We start from the raw sequence: 25,048 nt of genomic DNA, 5'->3' as shown, positions 1-25,048 counted from the left end.
CCACCTTACCAGGACAGCTGACCAAGTATCAGAACACACCAAACATGATTTTGGATATGATACAATGGAGAATGGGGACACGTGCTCATTTCAAGGATATGTGTAGAACACTGTGTGGGCCATGCTGGCCCAGTATTTCTTGCCCCTATTTATAATACGGTGGGAAATGCATGTTTTCAAAATGCAAAAAATTAAGTTTCTGCTTTTCCTATTAAAAAGGTTAAACCACCTGATTGGCTATCATCAGAATCATCATCTTCATCGTCCTCATCTTCATCTTCATCATCGTCGTCATCATCATTTGAGTCGTCAGAGTCTTTACTGCTGAGGGCATCTGAGTCTACCCCTCTGAACTGCTCCACCACCAGTTTTGCAGAATGAAGGCGGTGTTGTGGTTTTACTGCATTTACTGCATTATTGCTGACTGTTTTATCCTTTCCTGAACCAGGTAACACAGGAGAGGTAGAGGGCATAACAGCTGTCCGGTTACCGGTTGTCTTTTTCCCACACGCACTCAAGTTTATTGGCAAAGAAAAGGGGGCGTTACTAGGAATGGCTACACTTTCATTGATCTTGGTCTGGGGTTTCGGTTTCGTAGTGAGTGCAAGAGGAGCCTCCTGGATGACGCTCTGAATAACTCCATTGGGTTGGTGATTACCTAAAAGTGCATTTGTCAGGAATGGGTTAGAATGGTTGTTTTCCAAGGATGTGAGTTTTTGATGAGCTGGTGAACTAGATGTCGGTTTGGGGCTTGACAAAGCTGCAATAACCTTCTTCAGATTCTTAGACGACTCCTGTTTCTTTAGCTGTGCTGCTGGGAATGTCTGTTTATATTGTTCCTAAAGAAATAAGAAGACAGGAATAAAATGTGGAGGTGTTTGTTTTGGCTTTCTTTGGTACTCAGGAAGGTGAACTCTAGGAAATTTTAAACATCTGCTAACCTATTTTCAGAAAGTCAAAAGCAGATACTAGCTACAACAGAAGAGATTAGTAACTACTAGTTATGCAAGTCTTGCATGATTTTCACTGTAAATCAAGTAGGGAAAGACAAATTGAACTCAAGATGAAGTTGATCCAAACTATGCAGGGAAGCTTTCCCACCTGCTACAATGCTCTAGACAGAAACTTTCACAAAGGTATTAATCATTCTGAAAAAGCCATTCTTAGAAAGATACTACTCTTGTGTACCAGCACAGGAAAACCTCTCCTTGACACAAAAATCCCATTAGTGAATGTACAGCTACTTTTAATTATTTGTTCACTTTAAAGCACAAGGTAAATACAACACACTCATGACCGCAATACAAAAAAACCAATAGAGGACTCCTGGTGTAGAGAAATTTTATTACAAAAAAAAATAAGGGAAAAGGTACTACTCAGAAATGCCGTGATATGTTAATTGTTTAACTGAAAAAGTAGTACTTGAAAGTTCTTCACTTGAAACTCAGTCAGTAATGGCTAAGAAATGCATGTAAAGCTTACAGTGTCTTTAGCCTAAAGGTTGTTCCAAAGAAAAGAACCCCACATCATCTTCAACAGAAAATATAATAAAATGGATAAAGACGGTACAGTTTAAAATAAGTTTTTAAAAAATGAGTCAAACACAATACATTTTTGGAAGTTACTAACATTTAAATCTGAATATAAAATTATGAAGACCTCTAAAATAAATACTCACACAGTGCATACCTCCAGTAAAAGTTTTAGAGAAATCAAACTACTAAATGTGTGATCTATCACCAGCTAAAGACTCGTAACCTAAATTTGAAAGCAGAAGCCTCTTTCAATAGCAAAGATGTATGTTTTCACAATTATAATTTAGTTAGCTACTCCCGGTAAGTGAGAAGCTTATTTGAATTTTACCACGTAACAGGAAATTGGAAAGGAAAAACAGTTTATATCTTCTAGTCTAGCAATAAAAATGAAGTATTTTTCAGTCCTCACTGAGGGCCTGTGAGTTATCTGTGAATCAGAATTCAGTTTACTACTCCCAAATACTACTTAGTTTAAAACAAAATTTGAAAATAGTAAAATGAGAGTTGCCTTTGTAAATATATCTTCTATATATTTTTTTTTGTATACCCTAAGCCTCAGTGTTTGTAAAATGCTAGATTTTTATTATCTTCTAATCCCCATTCAAATCTCACTGAATAAAAAACTCACCAGCAGTCACTGTAATCACTATAAACAAAATAAATAAACTGAGGATCTAAACATTTTAGAAACCGCAGAACTGTTAAGACAGACATATAAGCTTATTGTACAGTCCTGACCAGTAAAAAAGGAGATAAATTGAGGGAGGATGCTGAGGCCCTGGCACAGGTTGCCCAGAGCAGCTGCGGCTGCCCCACTCCTGGAAGTGTCCCAGGCCAGGTTGGACGGGGCTTGGAGCACCCTGGGATAGTGGAAGGTGCCCCAGCCCATTTCAGGGGGTGGGATGGGATAGAGCTTTAAGGTTCCTTCCAACACAGGCCATTCTTTGATTCTAAAAAAACTATTGAAATGGCTACACTGAGTTTTTACAGCTATCAGTGCATGAATACATCTCTTTAAAGAGCAAACAAAACTCAACATTACATTGACCATTTTTTTAAAAAAATGGCTTTCATCTTCTTTGTTTAAAATCATGGTTATAATAGGTGATTTCAATTACTTTGACTTAAAACTATCCAACTTGAAAGAAAGTGAAGCCATGCTTACATACTAGGTATGTGAAGTATTAAATCACCATTTTGACTGAAACTAGAAGCATAAGAAAAATATCCAGGCCACACAATTTACCTATGAGTACTTTTCTTATTTTGATTTTGATTTTAAATGCACACTGTCCTTAAGAGATGCATGACCCACACAGTCTTGTTCATTTACACCATTCAGAAATCCAGATCAACTCTAAGAACACATAAACCCCCATGATTATGAAAATATATACTTATTATATATATATGTATATATATATGAAAATATATACTTATAATTTTAATACACTATATTTAAAAAAGCTTGATGGCACAATGTTACATCTTTTTAAGCAGAAGACACAGGTTATAAATAATCAAAAACTTCACTCACCCGTTTTGATCTAACATCGCTGGTCAAACTGATAGATTCTTCAGAGGTATTTTTATTCCCTGCTTTGAGTAGATCAGGGGAAGGAACTATGAGTTTTAAATAGGTCTCCTTTTTGGCTTGATGTACCAAAGACAAAGGTTTCACATTAGGAACCAATCCCGTAGACTGTATTACACTTGTGTGTTTGTTCACAGATTCCTCCTTTGCCTGAGAGCTTTGAAAAATAAACGGAAGCTGCTGTGACAAAACCTGAGGCTGCTTCTGCTGGGACTGGAATGATGAGTGAGTCTGGGAATCAGACACAAGAGGTATCTGCTGGTGTGTTCTTTTTTCTTGAGACTTTTCCTGTGATTTCTGTCCATCGGTTTTCATATCTGTTATACCACTATGCATTAGCACCTGCAAAATATTTATTTTTGACTGTTCATTATGTAAGTCAAAAATCCTTTTAAAAAGACTAAGCATATATGATCAGTCTCCATGAAACAATTACACTAGTCTTGGCAGAGGATGAACAATAATAATTTTCAAATCAGTCTTGTAATATATTTATTGTTCACTTTGGGTTTTTCCCCCCGATAGTTTCAGCATGTGAAGACAACGTTTACTAGAGAAGGAGTATTAAACCATGGTTGTTCTTAAATGTATTTCTGACTGTAAACCTAACAGGATACTGAAGATTCCAATCTTGTTCTACTACTAGGGAAAGTAACCACTCTGCTAGGAAAAAAGCAACTGCCAAAGCAATATCCATAATGATATCTTTTCAATTCATCACCTGCACACAGTACTTAATTTCTTTGTATTTCCTACTTTACAACAAAAATAACAGTCTACCAACTGTAAACTCCTAGCCTGTGAAGAACAGCAATACAGACATGCACGCACACAAAAGAACCAACAAATCCCCTCCCAAAGACCTCACAAACAGAAAACCCTGAAGCAAACCTAAAAAGAGTATTCTTAGCTTTTATTAATGTGCAGTTAAGTAATTGTTGATTATTTGTTCACAGACATGAGTAGGTCAATTTGTCACAAACAGCTTGCAGCATCAAGACTGTGAGCAGCACAGCGAGGTGTTATACCTTGTTCTTGCTTTTGTGATGTGCTTCATTTTCAGAATCAGATTCATCATCTTCACTCTCTTCAGCACTCTGGTCCTCCTCCTCTTCATCCTCCTCTAGGTCATCAGAGTCACTACTACTTATACCTTCACTTGAGGTGTCTGAAGAGGAGCCTGAGTCGCTGTCGCTGTTACTAGAGCTTTCCACTGCTTTTTTTCTGGGCTTCTACCGGGAAGATAAATTCTCTGTTAATGCTTCAGTTTTAATCTGTTATATAATCTTTTTATTAAACATAACCTTTGAAACAAAGAAGATTAAGACTTTGGAGTAAAGTGATCCGCAATTCTTAAAGAGAAAGTGCTTCACAAGATGATGAAAATTAAAAACTGGTCACAAAGTTCCACTGAAATATTTTTCTGACCACTGCGGACATCACTACATCACAAAGCAAAATGCCAGATTTAGGCCTAGAACATTGACCTAGAATTTGGGTCTAGTAAACCTCCGCTGAATGTGCTGATTCCAAAAAAATTCATACCCAAAGCTTGTACTGCAAATTAGCACAGAAAGAACAACAAATATTAAGTTTATCAAAGTTTCAGTGGCACATTCATTTAACTACATTTCTTAACCTTCAATTTCACAGTATGAGCTCTACAGCAACGTACAGTTTTGAGAACAGAAGAGTATGCTCATCAAATTGCTTCTGGGATTTGCTTCTGAAAAATGGACCAAAATCTGCTGAAATACTCTGACAACTATATTATATTGAAATTTTTGTAAAGCACACATTTGCAGACCAGAATGAGAAAACAAAAGAAGCAACAAACAAGAATGTAGGAAAAAAGGAAAGGTGTCAAAAATTGCAGGAACCCTAAAATGCTGACAGTCCAAGACTACATTTTTAATGTGCAGTGGATGAAGAAAGTTAGGTTTTTGGGGAGCTAAGTAAACCAAATGCATATTTACAAACCCATCTGAAGGATGTACGTGTGGACTCAAGTGCTATAATAGAGACCGTGTAAAAGAGATGTGAAAGTACATATTACTGCACTGAAGTATATTGAATCATTAAAGGGAGTTTGCAGAATTATGTTGGGAGGTAGAGAAACATGTGAAACCAAGATTACGGATATCAAGCAGCAACAACAAGAGTTATGTACCATCTAAACAGGGCATGTAAAACCACTGAGGGGACTGTAAGGTTAAAACTAGTCCCAAGGAAGACAGATGCACAGCAAACGAGGTGACTGGAGGGCAAAATAATGCTGCAGCAATTTGAAATAACAAGGCAGACAGGAACATGAGAGAGAGCGCCTTAAAAATACTCTACTTCTAAACATAACTTTCTCTGAAAGGTTACCTTTTGTATGTAAGAAGTAAGCCACTGACAGTGTACCAAATTAGCACAAGGACATCTATCTTCAACACTGTTATGCTCAACAGACATAACATGATACAAATATTTGGTACAGTTTTGAAGACCAGCCTTTGAACAGGTTTTGGTTTATCATTGTTATGTAAGCCCTTTGAATGATCAACTACACACTCCAGACAAAAGAAACCAGATGACAACTCAGGACTACAGCTCTGAGGATCAGATGCTTCTATCAACTCAGAAGTTTTTCCAACACTACAGGCAAAAAAAATCATAGCATACGAGTTACCATTAGACTGCACTCTGCACTTCAGGATTCCCTAAAATGGTAGGACAACAGGACTAGAATTCAACCAGAAAGAAAACACTGCACCAAAAGTAGCTCTTTAGATTTTCATCAACTGTAAAAACAGTTTGATACCAGCTTTGCCTTTTTCTTTTTTTCCTAAAAATAAACAAATATTTTAACAATTTTTTTAGATACCATCCTCAAAAAGAAATTACAACTAAGGAGATGACTGAAGAAATCAGAAGATGAACACTAAAAAAACCAAAACCCTAAAGAAAACAACCTTTAGAAAAGTATATTAAAATGTTTTAAAATAAGACATGCTTTTAAGAAGAGGCAAGTGTTACACTTTGAAATTTAAAAACATAACATCACTTGTACAAAGCCCAGCACAAAATACTCCTATCTGCCCACATACTTATTCCTCAGACTTCAGTTCCTACTGTGGCTTCATTTTAACATACTGAAATATGGGGGGAGGGAGGGAATTATCATCCTCATGTTGGGAGTTCTCATTTAGAGTAATTTCGATGTTTTGATACAAAAGGTTGTTCAAATAATTACATTGACAAATACCAATTACCTCAAAAAAAGTTTCAAAGGAAAGGAAGTTATGAACATCAGCATATCAAGTAAGATTAGGAAAAACAAACTTCATTTCAGTATTAAAAAATTTACTACAGGAACTTAGGAAACAAATAACCCGAAATTTATCTGCATGAGACAGAGGACTTAAAAGTTAAGATACAGAACACAACATTCTTAAGAAAGGTACTTGTACATCAAATCCATGCTTTTACAGCAACTCAGTATTTAGTCAAGTGAACCTGGAGTTTGAAATCAGTGCCCACATCAAAAAACCTATCAACAGTACCAAATTTATATCTAAAGACAAATGTTAACACAAAGGAAAAAGATAACAATGCTGATAAACATCCTGAGAGAAACTGGGGGAGGGAGAAAAAAACCCCAACAGGCAAAAAGAGGTAAAATTTTTCAGGGATATTCAAACTAGCAGGTTACTAGCTTAACCAGCTCAATTTTCTGAATAAAGCAAAGAGCCAAAAAGTACCTTTTGGGAAGGCATTTAGAGATATTAAAAGAGAAATTTATTTGGTATTCTGCCTAAATAAAGTAATAGTTAGAAATACAGAAACACCATGTGGAAAAGCCTTTACCTCTGCACCACAGAAAGAAAGCTAAATTTCGCACTTAGATACCCAGGATAAAAGCAGAATTTTGGAAAGAGCCATTTTTGGTATTTAAGCCTGAAGAAAGTCAAAGGCTTCCCGAATACCTTTAACTAGCTTAGTACTTTCAAAAGCTGTCAACTGTTGAACCCATGAGGAATGTTTTGAGGAAAAATATTCTTTCTTAATAATTTCCTTACTGTCCATATACTAAACATTGTATTTCACTGCACAATTACAAGTAACCGTTTCAGTGTTAACTCCTGCTTTTCTGCAGATACATCAAGCACCAGCTGTCCCTTGAAAATGCCAACCTCTCACCTAAGAACATTCAGATTTGGTAGCTGAATGTAGTTCAGTAACAGAAAGAAAAAGAGACCCAATTCACTCACAAAACAAAAATATAAATAGATATAAAGAAAAAAATATATTTTAGCCTAGATGGCTGTCAGTAGAGAATTACTCTCTTTAGCTTCTACTCTGACAGTAACCACCTACCCAGTATACCATTTTCTGTGTTTTGCTTCAATAGTTTTGATTCCAAGAGTAGCAGAGTTCTTAGAGTGCTTAGGTCAGTATATAAGGTTTACTAACTCACTGAGACTACTTATGTCTTTCATATTAGATGGCTAAGATTATTGCTGAAACAAAGCAGTTAATAGTAGTTCTTTCTTCTAATAAATAGGAAATTACTTCCAGAAAAGCATTTTTCTTTTAACATCTAAAAATTTCATTTTGTTTTCATAAGATACATGAAAACATAATTAAATTCACAGAAATAATCTAGAATGTTGTAACTGTAATACCAGTGTATATATATATATATATATATATATGCACACTGTCACATAATAATATCAAATTTTGGTGTTAAATATATATATTTTTAAAAATTAGATAAATTAAATAAAACAAGGTGTTGGATGCAACTATTAACTTATTAACTAGTGAAATTAGTACTAATAGTAACTTTTAGTTCATAAGTATATCAAAGAAACCCCAAACAATTACAAAAATTCCAAAAGCCAATGCACACAAAAAATCCCTACAGAAACAAGTGTACAGATCTTGCTCTAATAAATCAGAAGAACCCCAAACATTCTGTACTCAGAAAAACACTTTAAAATGCTCCCATGTGCAGAATCCTTATCATGTCAATTTTTTTGTCCAAATCTTCCATTTCTTTTTGTGTAATTACCTTATCTTTGATTTTATCAGCCCTGGTGTCCAAAAGCTGAACTTTGCTTTGCTCCTGGTTGTATCTGCGTCCTCCTGCTCCTGAGGTTACAGTTTTCACTGGTCCTGCCGATGTTGCAACACTAGTGGAGAGCACGGATGCGCTGAGAGCTGACACTGCAGTAGTACTGTTGCCATTCAGTGATCCATTTACACCTAAAGACAACAGATTTACAAAGTGACATTTAAAATAAATCTGAAGTAACTGATATTTCCTTTGAGATGCCCCAGTCACACTAACATTCCATAGACAAGATACTAGACTACTTACAGGTTACTCGCCACATATACTAAAATTTGTCATCGAAGTGTCACTCTGATTTGCAGTTATTTTAGTTTAAACATACAGAGCACACATGATTTAAAGGCCAAACACATACTTGGTATGCATCATCCTTACCTAACAAAACTATTTTTTATAGAACTGTTTCAGAATGGGAAGAATGACAAAAGTAAAGCTCAAATTCCACATCTTTCTGCACGCGCAGAAGTTCAATATGATTATTTCCAAACAACTTCAGCCATTACCTTTTTCTGTATTGCTCCGACTACTTTTTCCTGTAGCTCTTGAGTGGAATGAAGCAGAATCATGATTCTGTGCAGGAGGAGCAAATAGTGTGGGAATTCCCAAGAGTGGTGGGAAAAAAGCTGCCCCAGGACGAGAGTGCGTGTCTGCTGTTCGCCACCATTCTGAACCGCAAAGGAAATAAAAACAAACTTCAGTTGTTCTAATACTATATTTAAGTATTTCAGTAAGCATATTGCTGTGCATAATCCAGAGCAGATTTACTAAATCTAGAAGTAAGAACAAAAGGTTTAGAAACTTCTGCACGACACACATTTCCTGCAGCAACTCTGGTCTTAAGTCATTAAAGCCATTCTGATAAAGATTGCAATGCAGTTTTATTTAAATGCACTCTGAAAATAAATATTTAATAGAAAGCGATGTGACACTGATCACCCCAAAATGAAACTGCTAGTCTTAAAAACTGAATCAGGATTCACAGATCACCCTTTAACATTTATTATTATCATCTCAGCAGTCTTCCTACATCAGAACTACAAAGTAACACAATAGCTTTCGGTCACCTCTACAATCTCAGTCTTTGAATACTCCAAGGCCTCCACCACAAAACCACATCTGAAGCTGTTCTGCATGAAAAGACCTATTACATAGAGGAATTGCTAGTTACCCAATGGTAACTCTACAGCCACTGCAAGATGTTTCTATCCTTGAGTTTGACACTCCATCACAAAAAAAGCAGCCTCTATTTTATATCCTGTAACAACTCTATTCAAATGCCCTAGTTTCAACTGGTGACCCTGCTTCTAACTTCAATATCAGTGTCTTGGGGTGACTTTATGATGTGTATCCCCTATCCCCCAATGCTATCTCTCAGACTGGGAGGTTGGCAGACAAGATAACGATGAGACACGATGAAGAGGTGTCCTGGTTCCAGCCAGGACAGGGTTAATTTTTGCAGTAGTTGGGAGGGGGCATGGCCAGGACCCAGAGGTTATTCAAATAAATCTCACACCACTGGCAGGGGAAAGGGACTCTCTTCCAGGGAGAAGGGCTCTCTTCCCAGTTGGCACACTGTGGCAGAGGTCAGGAACTGTCTATCATCGGCGGGGGGGGGGGGGGGGGGGGGGGGGGGGAGGGAAGGGTGTCTGTTTGAATAGTTTGTTCTTCTACCCTCTGTCAGTATTGCTGCTGTTAATATTTGTTTTCTTATCTCATCTCTGTTTCCAGTAAATTGTTCTTATCTCGACCTGTGACTTCTGCCTTTTGCGCCTTCAATTCTCCTCTCCAGCCCTCTGTGAGGGTGGTGAGGGGTAGGGGAGAAGTGAGTGGCAGTATGGTCTCAGTGGGAGCACTAAATTGGAGAGTACCATTCCTGAACCATGACAAGTGGGGGAAAAGAAACAACACAGCTAGATGAACCAGACTGCAAAAATTATAGGTAAAATGTAAGCATAGCTGGAGCTGTGCTTACCTTAAACAATAAGGAGACTGAATCTAATACAGAAAGGAAAATATTTGAAAAGGAAAATAAACAGGGGAAGTGACCAGAAAAAAGTAAATAAAGAAGTTATTTGAGCCACTACACACATGTAAGGTTGGGGAAGGGCAGCACGGAAGAGAGCAGGCACAGTACAGCAAGCCAGCAGGTATTCCTATGGTAGGATAAGGTAAGAATTTATAAATAGCAAAGATGAGAGACAAAAATCAAAGGACCAGTAATTCTGTAATCGTAGAAGAAATCTCATAGGCATTTCAGAGCTAAACTTCAGCTTTAGAGATAGCCTGAACGCAAGGATCGGTAACAAATCAATGAATTCTGAGACTGTAAAAGCATCCATAACCAGAAGAACAATGTAGTCCCTAATGGAGAGAAAAAGCAGGAAAAGACTGACATCAAAGAACATTAAATTCATTTGTGCCATGCTTTAATATAAAGAGCATCACATCAAAAAGGACAGTATGAGAAAGACCAAGCATTCCCTGTTTTCCAGGAGACTCACATTATCAGCAAAGGCCTCTGCACACTGACCAGGCTTCTGGTGGGACTTCTACACAGAAACCATTAACTTGTCTGTTAATCCTACTTCTCCCTCTACAGGTTTTAAACACTATTACTGTGTCTGCGTATATAAGGAATAATTCTGGAACAAGTTCTTGACTGCAATAACTCATCCTATTAGGTGTTAGGAACACAAGGGCATTCACTAGGATTTTTCATTTATTAGCAACTACAGGGCAACATAATGGGAATATTACATACACAGTGCAGGGAAATTCCTCTTACTGATTTCAGAATTCTGCGTCAGGTATCTTTTTCTCCTTCCTCCAAGACAAGAAGGGATTTGCACATCATCAATGCTAACTACTGCAGGTGATGGGCAGAGTATTTCTCTAAACTTCTGACATGAGTTTAAAAGCATCATGTTCCAGGTTTGATATTTGCTGAACTTAGTTCAAATGTCTTTAACATCACTTTGTAAATTATCACAAAAAAGACCCAAAAAACAACCATAACCAACTCAAACCCAATTTGTGTATTTTCTTCCACAATGCCTCTCTCTCACAGACCACAGTGGTGATTCTTAATGATGCTGATGAGCAACACTGCACTGCAAGGTTTCATAATAACTTGAAGACATTCTAAGCTGAAAGAACTTTTGAGATTGTTCATCAACTTTCTTCATCATATAGAAAGAGTAGGTAACTGTACACTATATACACAGTATTATGGCCTTGAAAAAAGACATACTAAGCGTGTTATCTAAGCCATTACCTAACATACCTAGAAAAGAGAAGCCATCCATTTTTAAATATGCATTTAAACACATGGAAGAAATAAAACACAGACAAAAAATGGTAGAAGTCTTGTAATAATAAACTTAACTGTAATGACATTTCCCCTCTTTCTTATCTGATGAAAATACTAACAGTCTGCTTAGCAATTAATTCTAGTATTCCCTTAATTTTCCTATTTTAGTGTTCGCTCTTCAAGTTACTAACTTACCTTAAACATGCTCCACATAGCTAAATTTCATATTAAATCTCACTCCTTAACATTCTTGGCTTACTTTCAAATAGGTTAAATATTTCTGAGCACAGTTTTTGAAATTCTATTAACCACTGCACAGATAAATGATTGAAAGCATTATTCCAAAGGGCAACATACATTTCAACAATGCTGGTCTCTTAGTAACAAAGAATGATAACTATGAGTGCCTTTCTTAATATTAATGAACTTCATGGTAAAACACAAGCTTTTCAAAAGAGCTAGAAAGGAATAAATACTTAAATAATACTTTAAAACACAAAGCATCAATGTGCCAACCAGCAGAAATACAAACATAACATGGCATTTAAGGACATTCACCTTACACACCAAATCTGAGAACCGCTTGGGGTGACAGAAATTACAATATATTTTCCTCCTTTCTCTGTTGTCCTTTAATCATTACAGTGGTAGCAAAGTTTGCCTTCTACATGCCTCCCAACACCAGCAGGTCTTCCTAATTTCTTGCACGTGTGATTCCAAACTACTTACATGTGGGATTTCCTAATACTGGTCTTTCAGTACAAAAAGCTGGAAAGCATGGAAACGGCTGGAAATGGTTTATAAACACATAACGAACATCACCCATTCCTATCATTGGTTGGAAAAACAAAAGTCCTCATATGAACAGAGAAACATCAAAATCATCTGTTCATTTAAATGAAAAGCACTGCCTATTTCATTCAAGCACTTGAAAAAAAGGCATTTTAATAACTCTGAACATGCTCTGAACATGGACGCATTCTTTAACTTTCCTTCATAAATCATAGGTTAAAAAAACCTAGACTTAGAATAATTTTATTTTAAAAAAAGAGAAAAGAAATTTTAAAAAGGGATTGTCAAAAGGCAATTTTTTTTTAAAATTCAAATTTTAAAAAGGGATTGCTGAGAAAGTTGATACGTAATTGAGGCACAAACATATGATTAAATCTGAAGAGTAAGAATATAATGAACATACACAGAGCACAGACCTACCAAGCTGTATTTTAAAAAGTATCAACCTCATAATAACTCTGAATGAGGCTTCCTTTAATGCAAGAACTACCAGGCGCTTGATAGTCTTTGAAATAAAAATATTTAGGTGCTCAAATACAACAGTTTCCTGTAATGTCTAATATCCAAAATCAATGCACTTGAAACTGTCTCTCCTTCAATGTTGTTTCTACTAAGTCTATTCCTTAAAAATAAAGGTAAAATTTCCTTATCCAAACAATACTCAAAATTATTCACTCATCTGTGTAATTCCTGTAAGACATACTGAAGGAAACAGAATTTTGAAACATGAAAGTACTCAAGTTATGCTTAATAAAATATCCCACTCCCCTTTTTTCCTCCATATTCTTGCTTTTACATTCTTCAATAACCTTGAAAAATAGATGGTGGGTTGTTTTGGGGTTTTTTTTAGTTCTATTTCTGGCTTATTATCACACTTTTGTCTTTAAAAAATAGTTTAGCTAGTGCCTGGACTAGTTTGCACTGTGCAGTCCAAACACTGAGAAAGAAATCAGGTAATAATTTGAAGCAGGAAATCTAAACGAAGTTGGTATCATGTTTAAAGAATGAGCTTAAAGACTGTTTCTTAATGATAGGTATAAAAAGAGATTAAAATTAAGATGTAATGCAAATCTTAACACTGATTTCCAAAACTCGAGAAACTGATCTAGATTGTATAACAACATGGCCACTCCATTATTATCAGAGTTGGCAATTAATTGTACTGTACTATTGTTCATATACTTAATCAAAGCATCTGCATCTCTTTTAATACTACCATCCCATTCTCCCTCAGCATTTCATTGTACATTCCACAAAGTGGAATCACCACTTTGTTTTTATACATCCATTTCAATTTTGCTATTGTCACTCAGCATCTAGAATATTTAAAATCTCCAGAAGTCAACAACTATCTACAAGCCTAAGATGAAAAATTTGACAAACCAAGGACTATGTAACAGACTTACCAAAAAAAGGAAACTATTCATGCAGTTTTACGTTTTAGGCATTAAACCTGATCTTTCCAACATTTATTTGAGAAGCCACAGTGTCATTTTTATATAAATACTGAGGCCCCAAAAAATAGCCAGCATTTCAAAAAAAATCTTTGCTACTGTAAATCAGAACACCAAATGCAGAATTACAGATTTTTCAATTTTAAAAATCCTGTCACTTTGTGCATTTACGTACACAATTTCAAAATTGTTCTGGATCTCGTTTAAGGAGAAATAGGGAGCTCCAAAAAGACTAAAAGATTTTTGTTTTGACAAAAACAGCTTCTGGTTTGAGAAAAAAAAAATTGGTAGCGTTTTGTTTGTTGTGTTTTGTTATTTAATAAAAAGTTAATGAACTTTCTTTTTTTTGAAAATTAAAAATAAAGAACTTTCCAGATCTGATAACATCAAAACAACACAACTCTGTTGTTCAGCTTAAAATGGTTTCACACACTAATATTATTGCCCTCCGAAAAGACAAAACACTGAATTATGGTTTTATTTAGAGAAAAAGCTATGGATTTATATTCATGTAAGTTGCTAACATTCTCATGAGGGTGAATGTAAACCTCTTTCCAGAGGCAATTGACTTTTCCAATGCACCTTCTTATTTTCAGCAATGGGTGAATAAGAAGAAAGCAAATAAAATACCTGTTTACTTGATTAGAATGCTTTAATTATTCAGGAACTACTGCCATATTAACCAATTAAACTAACAGTATGTGATATATTCCATAATGGTTTCATACAGGGGCTTTGTCATTTTGACCTGGGAATATGCCAAAATAATTTACTTGTAGTTTAATCTTCCTGGAAAAGCATAAAGATTCCCAGTCCTAACTTGCTATGTATTGTGGGTGTGGGCACCTGACAGAGTACGCAATCAAGTTTATTGTGGAGACTATTTAATAGACTATTGATTGCTGCAAAGAAAATGAAGAGATTAATTGGAATAAAAAGGACTCTCTCTAATCTCAGGCATGCATTAAGATGCATTACCTTCTCTTAGTAAGAATAATTGCTCATTCTTCAAAAATTATTTTATTAGATACTAGGAAAATGCATTTTTAAATTTGAAGATAATTCAATTATCTGTTTGACAGACATTGTTGGGTTTTTTTAAATATCGCAGGAGTGAAGAACATCTCAGTTCAGAACTGGCTAGTATACTAGTCTATCTTGGCTACAGAGTATCTTGTAAATTCAGGACACGCCAGAGGTCATTCAAAGGAGAAGAGTCTTCAGCTGGCTAACAGCATAAACACTTCCGTGGAATTTCTCTAGGACAGTGTACACCTTTTCAGAGTGGATACAGCAGTAACCACAGTGCACTGTCATCAGCAGAGAAACAGACATACTCATAAATAAAACTGATGGGACAGTAGTGATAGTAAACTACACTTCAGCTTGGTTTTGGGAAGACAAAGTGTCCTTGAAAAAATATGTACGTTCCTTAACATCAGATGCAACCAGGCAAATGATCTGACCATCAAAAAACATGAATACTGGTAATTACTCTCAGTCTTTTTAACTATTAGCTATCAGACAGAAATGAAACTTTTTTTTTAAATAAAAGATGAGAATAGAATTTTTAAAAGGCCTTTAGTAAAGAACTACCTGTGTTTTCTAATGAAGAACAAAATTGACAGTTTAGTATCTTTATTATATTATTCATCTACTTCAGTCTTACTGTATTTTGGTAGACCAAATATATAGCCTATAAATGCACAGAACATTTAACAGGAGTTACAGTTAACAGGAGACACAGAATTACATGATGTAATATGTACACAGCAAAAGCAGCAAGGAGAGGTAAATGGGTCACAGAAATCCTCAAGTTAATAGCCATACAGAAATTAACTCCTACTACATTCTGGGAACCACCACTGAAAACCATTTCAAGTGGCATGGACTAATGAACATAGACAAAAAATTCTTTTGGAGATTAATTTTTAGTGGGGTACTGAAAAATGAAATGCTTTGTTATTTACTCCAGAAGAGTTTTAGTTTAGAATTTTCTGGCTGATTTTAGAGAAATTAAAATAAATAGAGACATAACTCTAGGTCTGCAGACATTCTCGTTTCAGCTTCTTGCAGCAGCTGCAAACAAACAAATGCAGGACGAAGTCACAGACTTGGAATCTACTCATTATGTATTATCAGGGCTGTAAAGTTTTTCAGTTTGGAGAATATACTTTTGCTCACTCTGCTGCAAGAACAGAGTTTGTTCCGAAAACAGGGGATTACCATGGATTTAAGATAAAAAAACTTCCTATTTACAGGCTAACAGAAACAATGTTCTCCAAAAAAAGATCTGTTTTCCTAAAGTTAAGTGAGAAATAGCAGGGAAGAGTTTACCATTTCTTGTTCTGTGGATGCCATATGCACCATTCAGCTGAAATAGGAGTTTCATTCACAAAAATTAGATTCTTGCATGGAGAAATCTTCCATTTATGTTTCTGATTCAAGGTAAAGTATTTCACTCTAGTCAAGATTATCCAAGACTGTGACGTTGTGAAATTCATCTTTTCAGTTTCAAGCTCTATTGGAAAAAAATATTTCTCCAAATGTAAAACTACAGTATGGGCTGGGCTTAAATGCTGAGAACATGATGTACGTTCAAGACGCTGATTATTACAACTTAATCTGAAAGTGGCACAGAGTTTGCTAGATGAACCCTTTATTTGATCCTCGCTTTCAAGGCAGCCTTGCAAACTGAATTTTTTTTCCCACATTTTAAACAGGCAATTCTTAATTAATTTCATTCCTTCAACAAGTAAGTACTATGTAAAATGTATTCACAGCAAATGAATGTCACTTGGCAAATACAAAAACCCTCAAATATTTTTCCCGGATGTATCTATGCAACCTTATTACATTTGACTTGTAGTAGTAATTACAAGTGCTGACAAACACTAAAATTACATTGCTATATAGAATTGAGTCATTTTTACCACATGTGTTGATCGTGGAGCTCAGCGTTGCAGCTCCAGTGGAAAGGCCACCTTTCGATACTTCTGAAGCTACCGACGGTGTCGAAGATGCTGGAGTGGAAGCAGCTGCAGTAGAAGAGACTGATGATGACGTTAACCGCTCTCCAGACTCCATATCTGGAAGAGAGAAAATAAATGTCTGTCTTCTATGGCAGCAAAGGAAATTGCAAGGGACTACGGGACTGTCTGTGCTGACTGTGTCTCAGGATCTGCTCTAAATTCTCAAGAGGTTCCTATGAGACCTTCACATGTGAGGTACATCCCATTAACAGCACCCATTCATCAGAGAACTCAGCAGAGCTGCAGCACTATGGGAATATGGTACTGCTGTTCAGAGTTCACTACATTTCAACTTGAACACCTCTACCACACCCTGTGGTCAGGAGCTCCATTTCAGCTCAGGCTGGAGCCTTCAGCCCTTGCCAGAACCAGCCCATTGCTCTTGCAGCCCGCCTGTGCCCCTGCCTCTTGGCTACATTCCATGTTCTAGCTTCCCTCTAGGATGGCATCAGCTCCCATCTTCTGCTACTTCTGATCAGACAAGCAGATGGATGCTGGGCCTGACAGATTCCACTATTTTGTCTAACGCTGTGACCAGCACTGTTCAGACTGCACGGGACTGTGCCGGAGTTGGGAAAAGCCCTGCCTGCATAACCCTCAACTACCAGCTTATCCCTCCTTGCAGAGCAACCCTGCTCTTTGTTGCTCCCTGACAGACAACTTTAAAGAACCTGTGGTGCATGCCAAAACATCCGTATCTAGACTCTTAATTTAAGGAAAGACCCAGCAATTATGGTGAGATAGTATAAATACAAGAACTCCTGTTAAGTTGCTAGGGGCTTTTTGTTGTTGTCGGTGTTATTTCCGGGAGAGCTTTTCATACAAAATAAGACATTTTTATATGTGCCATGAATGGTCTAAATCAAAACTCACCAGTCTTACTTCACTGAACAAGCATATGTATTTTAAGGAAAACAGACAGTAATATTATTAAAAACACTAGAAGAAGTTTGGACAATACTCTCAGGCACACGGTGTGGCTCTTGGGGATGGTCTGATCACTGAGTTAGACTCAGTGATCTTTGTGGGTCCCTTCCAACTCAGCATATTCTGTGTTTCTGTGAAGTAGTTTCTCAAATACTTCAGAAATGCAGCCAAGACGATGTCTTTGCAGAGTGGTAAGCAGCATCAACAGACTGTCTGACTCAATCTGCCAGAGCAGCAGTTGATAGTGAGTCAGGATCACAGTATAGGTAAGGTGAGGAAAATTTCAAAATCCCTGTACTATTAAAAATGCCATGAGACTAAGCACATTGAACTCCTAACAGGGAAACTTCTAAGAAACCCATTCCTGTTGTGAAGTCTCTCTCATGGACAGAGGCAACACGCTTTCTCAGATTTACTCCTGAAATCTGAGGGGGATAAGTACTGAACCTAAATCAAACCACTGTTATAAAATCTCACTCCCAGTACTTGTAAAGCAGAATGCCAAGTACACAAGAAAGACCCACTTTTCCAAATCCTATTTTAGACAATTTAGAAAACTGGTATGTTAAACAGCACTTCTGATCCAAAGTTGTATTAAACAGTTACTTCCCAAATGCACACTTGGAAAGACAGCATAAAACCTGTTATCTGCTTCTCCAGAAAGTAGATCCTTGGTTTGCCTCAGCCAGTAAAAATGAAATTAAAAAAGCTACAGCAAATACAAAAAAATACAAATACAAATACAGAAAAAACCACAGAAAAATCAGCTACTTACACTGATACGGCAATAAAAAAAGTATCTGCTACTATACTGAATATAGGGGGTATGACCTTTTCCTTCAGAACAATAGTAGAAATAACAAAGCTACTTCCTTCAGAAAATTTATGAAGGAAAAATATTACTCAACATTTTAATTTTTTCATTCAGGACTCTTGAATACATACTCCAGCTAAACATTTTCCATCCACAGTTAAAGAATACCTCATTCATTTTTAGCAATCTGTGACTATAATCAATCTAATGTGCTAATCAGTGGAGAATACTGTATACAGTGTTTATTACATATATATGTCCACTATATTTTACAACTACTCTGAAGGATAATAATTAATAAAAATCCCATTCATAAGAGATTACGGTTTTAGTTTGCATCTACAGGCTTAAGTCCACAGCATTCACAAACACACAGTAAAAAGATTTACTATCTTTAGTATACAGACATCGATAGACACAAATTATTACAATGAAGTACTTTTTTAGTCACTATGAATGACTGAACTTACTTGAGGCCAACAAGTATTCCTTGTACAAATAAAAATTTGTTGTATTTTGGCATTCATTGTTTTCATTATGGCTACAGCGAAGTCACTATATTTACAGAGAGCATAAGGGAAGTTAGAAACAAATCAAAATGGTATTATTACAGTATTTCCTTGTAAAAGAAAAGGTACTTCTAAACTTTAACACACTCCATTCGAAACTCAGGATTAAAATTTCATATTTTATGTTCCCTCACAAAAACTCTCAAATTTCTAAAGAAAAAGAAACTGTAATAAAAAGAAGCTGTGTGTGTAATAACAAAACACTAAAATAAGTCTTTACCACAGAATCATGAAATCCAACCTACATATGTGGAAAAGACCTTCAAAATCATCAAGTCCAACCTGTGCCCGATCCCCACCTTGTCATCGAGCCCAGAGCACTGAGTGCCATGTCCAGTCGTTCCTGGAACACCTCCAGGGATGGGGACTCCACCACCTCCCCTGGCAGCCCCTGCCAACGCCTGACCACCCTTTCCATGAAGAAATTCCTCTGAGGTCCAACCTGACCCTCCCCTGGCACAGCTTGAGGCCATTCCCTCTTGTCCTGTCCCTGTTCCCTGGGAGCAGAGCCTGACTCCCTCCCCTCCCATCAGGGAGTAGGAAACAGGGAGAAGGTCCCCAGGAACCTCCTTTTCTCCAGGCTGAGCCCTCCCTCAGCTGCTCCTGCTGCTCCAGCCCCTTCTCCAGCTCTGTTCCAGTCTCTGGACTTGCTCCAGCCCCTCAGTGTCCGTCCTCCTCTTCCTGATGGACCCAGAACTGGGCACAGCACCCCAGTTGCCTCAGCAGTGCCAGCTACATGTCATTGCCCTGGTCCTGCTGCCACACTAGGGCTGATACAAGCCAGGTGCCCTTGGCCCTCTTGCCCACCTGGGCACACCCAGGCTCACGTACAGCCACTTTCACCAGCACCCCCATGGCCTTTTCCATCTTTCCAGCCGCTCTGTCCCCAGCCTGGAGCACTGCAGGGAGTTGTTGTCATCCAAATGCAGGACCCAGCACTTCCCATTATTGAACCTCATTTACTTGTCCTTGGCCCATCAATCCAGCCTGTCCAGAGCCCTCTGCACAGCCTTCCTAACCTTCCTACCCGCAAGCAGATCAACAATCCCGCCCAACTTGGTGTCATCCACAAATTTACTGAGGGTGCACTCAATCCCCTCATCCCAATCACTGATAAAGATATTGAACAGGACTGGCCCCAATACTGAGCCCTGGGGACACCACTGGTGGCCAACCCTAGCTGGAAGGAATTCCATTCATCACCACACCCTCTGGGCCTGGCCACGCAGCCAGTTCTGAACCCAGCAAAGAGTGCACCTGTCCAAGCCATGGGCTGCCTCTTGCTCCGGGAGAATGGTGTGGGAGACAGTATCAAAGGCTCTGCTGGACTCCAGGCAGACACATCCACAGCCTTCCCCTCATCTGCTGAGTGGGTTCACCTTGCCATAGCAGGAAATCAGGTTGCTCAAGCAGGACCTGCTCTTCCTAAACCCATTCTGGCTATGCCCCATCCCCTGGCTGTCCTGTATGTGCCGTGTGACCGCACTCAAGACGATCTGCTCTATGACCTACCTTGGCATCAAAGTCAGATTGACAGGCCCAGAGTTCCTCAGATGTGAGCATCTAACGTATTTTATAAATAAGCATAGTTAAGAACCACCTACAAGCAATCCATGTTTGAATCATAAATAAGAATATATCCTTAGCAAATCAATACATTTTTAAAACAGAAAAGTAAATTTAGCTACACTTGCAAGCTTTTAACCAACATAAGCCATCTGTTTGATCAAATAAGAACTGGGAGAACAGTAATAAGCTGCCCTTTTAAGGTTCCCCTCTCTTTCCCACCCCCACCCTGCTCCTTTTATTTCAGTTTCCAGGGGTCTGGGAAGTGTTTTTGAGAGGGTGCTTTTTCAGCCTTTAATTTAGCTGCTTGTTTAATGTCTTTAATAGAGAACTGGAATATTGGTATTTCCGAATTATTCTGAATGTAAGAAATTATATTCTTTTCCTAGAGACCTACATAGTTTTGATTTCAAACTAAGTCAACCCTTAATTATATTTAGTTAATTACTCTAACCACAACAGATGGCTAACTCCAAAAGAGATAATCCCCAAAACAGTCATTAGACAGGATCAGCAATAATTACACTGTATATCTAATGTGTTCTGTGACTAAAAAAGTCCGTACCAGTTACAGATCCATATTCTTTTTAACCTCAAGTATAAGTGAGATATTTGTTCCATTGGAGTTATTTTGTCCGTCAATACTTATAAACTTTCATGACTGTTTTTTAGTCTCTCAAATTTGTAAAACAGAAAAATCAGTAAGTAAAACTAGGAAAAAAACCTGATTTTTAAAATTTTCCAGGTGTAGTGATTTATGTAGTTCCTCTCAATGGTTTGCCCAGAACTCCAGCTATTTTCCAAGAATTTCCCATGGTGAATAATAATCCTTAATGCAACTGAACTCAGTGAAAACAGAAAGTAAGCTGTCAGTAAAAAGGAACAAAGAAGGGAAGTATGTGAGGCTTTACGCAAGAAATTGTTGTCTTTTTGGGAAAAAAAATTGCTAATGTTTAATAAAAATAGAAACACTAAAAAAAGATAAAGGTTTGCTAAAGGAAACAGCAATCAAATCATTTTCAAATACATCAAGTTAAAATTTCTTTACAGTCAATCACCTACCTATTCTATGCTCAAAATCTTCACTGAAATGTACCCTAATGCAGAAGAAAAACCCCTTTCTTAAACAGGTACAAATGAGTAATTCCCTTCACAGGATAGTGTCATGGATACAGTATCCTATCAGTGTTAGCTAGGATGTGTGAATACAATTAAGTATGTTTTGAAGTCATCTAAACACTAGACAAACTCATCTTAAAATTCCAGTTTAACTTCTACACTCCCATGTGCTGCTTCATTATTTCAGGTATTACCTCTAACACAGCGAAAAAGAAGTTGGGTCAAAATATGCTTCAGTCTTTTTCAATGGCCAAGTGAAATTTGTAACAACTTTATGACCGCAAACTATAGAACTAGAGTCCCATAATATTGTGCTCTTGCCTTTCAGCAATATTTCATTGTATCATATCATAATATTGTCAGTCTGCCACTGGTTCTTGTGTCAATGAGTGCTCTGATGCCAGAAATCTTGCAGCTGATGAAGAGAAGTACATCAGAGTCTCTCAGAACACGCAGTCCAGCACATCACAAATACAAAATGCGTTCTCCAAAGAGGTCATGCTCAGAAGGTAAATGCAGAGCATGGGTGCTAGCTCAGAGGTGACTCAGCAGGCCAAGCTGTACCTGTGGGTTCTACACCTTCCGCAGAGGCCACAGAACCAGGGAGGGAGGAGTGGGTTTAAAACCAGTGGTGTGACAAAAAAACCCACAAAACAAGCAAGCACACTGACCAAACCTCAGGTGAGAAGGAAGTGAGGTACCCACAGGAATGGATGCAGTTCCCTATAGACAAACTATGGACACCAGAGGCTCCCAGTGATGCTCCCTGCTCTGGAAACAAGGTCTGGTCACAGGCCTTCCAACACACGGTCTACTACTGCTGTGATGTTTTACACACTGAGATTTTTAAACTCACATACAAGTGCCCATATAATTAATGAGATTCACTTTACTTGTCTGAAATACTGTACAAATCATGAAAGCCAAGTTAGCTGCTAAATATTGCGGATTTTGCAGAATGTCACTGTAATTATGGCACTTCCGATAATTTATTCTAAGTACTTTATGTAAAGCTCTCTAGGAAAAAAAGTCATCACAACAAAACTTTTACTAAATCAACCACCACAATAAAACCTCTTTTTGTGAGTCAACAGCAAGACTGGCTTGTGTTTCAAAGATATCATACAAAGACACTTCAATGCACCAGTACGCATAGTACGTTACTGCCAGTTGTACTGTGTGAGGCAGACTGTATGTTCCTGCATGACATTCTAAATGGGCTTTATAGCCTTCCCCTGACTCATATCAGGCCACATTCAATTAGTGACACAACAACTCACTGTTTATGGCATCAGAATCCACAGCAGTGAAAACATTCATAAAATCACAAATATATCACAATTCCATAAATATTTGTTTTAACAGTCTTTACCCACATATGGTGACTTACTAAAAGCCACTTCAAAGCAGATCTAACTCTTAAATTCGGTATAACTGAGTCATAACTGGGCTGCCAAAAACAGAAACAGAGAGAGGAATCAGTTGCCATTCCACTGTTTAGTAATACGTAGTGGCCATTTTAAATAGACTTAGGATAAAATGACATTTTAAACAATGCATCTATTTTGACTCTATCCAACAGGATAAACTCATCATTGAATATGCAATATACAAAATAAGTTGCAACTCAAAAACTTATTTTCTCCTATTTTACAAGTAACTGTGTTGCTTTCCATTAGAAATAAGCATCACTTTGAATATTTCTGCATTCACACATTTCATGATCTTCATGATTATGGTAAAGAAAGAATACTTACAAATGACAGAGGGCATTATAATTCACTTACGTTACATGCCATGGAGGGAGGAGGGGCACGCAGGTCAGGCTAAACTACAATCCTCCATAAGCCTCGCTTCTGGACAAAACTCAGAATACATCTCTGAAAGCTCCATAATGCTGGGCACGAAATCTAATCTATCCAATTTGTACCACAAAAAGTGCACGGCCACACTAAGAGGCAACACAGCACTGCAGAGAGGCACTTAATGTTGAAGTGACCCAAGTCTACTCAAATGTTTCAAACCCAGAATAACAACACTAAGAGTCTGGTTTAAACAAATATATAAACAGAATCATAGAATGGTTTGGGCTGGAAGGGACCTTGAAAGCTCATTTCATTACACACACACCCCACCATGGGCAGGGACACCTTTCACTGGATGAGGCTGCCCACAGACCCATCCAACCCGGCCTTGAACAGTGCCAGGGATGGGGAGTCCACAATCTCTCTGGCCAACCTGTGCCAGTGTCTTACCACTCTTAATTTCTTCCTAACATCTAATCTAAACCTACCCTCCTAAAATCAAATCTATCTGCATTATCTGTTATTCTGTATGAGGTTATCAACTTTATACATCTATGTTTAGCAGTTACTACTTTTATTAAGAACACACATCCCTTCACCTTATTTTCACTTCTATGATAGGTTAGGAAAAGTTGACACAACTACCCTCAAAACACAGAAGCAGATGGGTGGGGATAGCCTCTTACACGGATGTACACACTTTCAGTCAGGAATGTTCACCCTACAGAAGCAGCTGCCCAACCCACTTCTTGCAGCACAGCGAATTCCACGTGACAATTTCCTATAAGCTGCTTTTACCAATGGAAAAGCTATGCAATTCATCCAGCTCAAGAAGAGGAGCAGTCATGATTTAGATACCAGGGTGGCAATGGTACAGTGCAACTCTGCGCAGACATTAAGGCTTTATGGAGACTTCGCTCATGCAGTGGAGATGACAGCATGACATGCCTGTATTCCAATGCTTCTAAGCAGATTCTAAACAGCAAATAAATAGTGGTGCCACATAAAATTGATGCAAACCCTGAACTCTCGTCATAACTGCAGAGGCTGAAATAATAGCATCTGAAGAACATTCAAATGCAAAAATTCTCTGGCATCAGTTTGGTAAATGCCCCAAAGAGGCACGTTCACCAGATTTTGTCATCAAACCAAAACAAAGGATTTATCATTTCAGAACGGAGGTTTTACAGAGCTTTCTGTTCCTAAAAAAACCCCAAACCAACAAATAAACGGATCACTGCAATATTTTATACTATCTTGGGATGAATACCAGTTTTTAACTTCATGCCTAACAGTTCAGCTTAAAGACATGTTTCCAATTTCTATGTAAAAGCCCAATCTTTCATTCCCGACATACCTTTTGGGGTTTTTTTAACATTCTGCTTATGAAACTTCAGTAACTTTGG

General features: G+C 37.6%; 1 protein-coding gene across 17 annotated transcripts in view; it reads right to left on the bottom strand.

Moving 5' to 3' along the window:
- BAZ2B (bromodomain adjacent to zinc finger domain 2B) overlaps positions 1-25,048 on the bottom strand; it is a 121,911-nt gene that overhangs the window by 47,303 nt on the left and 49,560 nt on the right. For 16 of the 17 annotated variants that reach the window (XM_039555358.1, XM_039555357.1, XM_039555364.1 and 13 more), the window contains 6 exons: positions 16,744-16,899; positions 8,758-8,919; positions 8,192-8,385; positions 4,158-4,361; positions 3,073-3,471; positions 230-839 (listed from right to left, as the gene is read on the bottom strand). In XM_039555358.1, coding sequence (XP_039411292.1) covers positions 230-839; positions 3,073-3,471; positions 4,158-4,361; positions 8,192-8,385; positions 8,758-8,919; positions 16,744-16,897 — 1,723 coding nt within the window. In that variant the 5' untranslated portion in view covers positions 16,898-16,899. The remainder of the gene's footprint in view (positions 1-229; positions 840-3,072; positions 3,472-4,157; positions 4,362-8,191; positions 8,386-8,757; positions 8,920-16,743; positions 16,900-25,048) is intronic. The other variant, XM_039555372.1, reaches the window with a different exon arrangement.

The sequence above is a fragment of the Corvus cornix genome, chromosome 7 (genome assembly GCF_000738735.6).
Source record: "Corvus cornix cornix isolate S_Up_H32 chromosome 7, ASM73873v5, whole genome shotgun sequence".
NCBI classification, from domain to species: Eukaryota; Metazoa; Chordata; class Aves; order Passeriformes; family Corvidae; genus Corvus; species Corvus cornix.
This window is presented reverse-complemented; position numbering and strand designations above follow the sequence as displayed.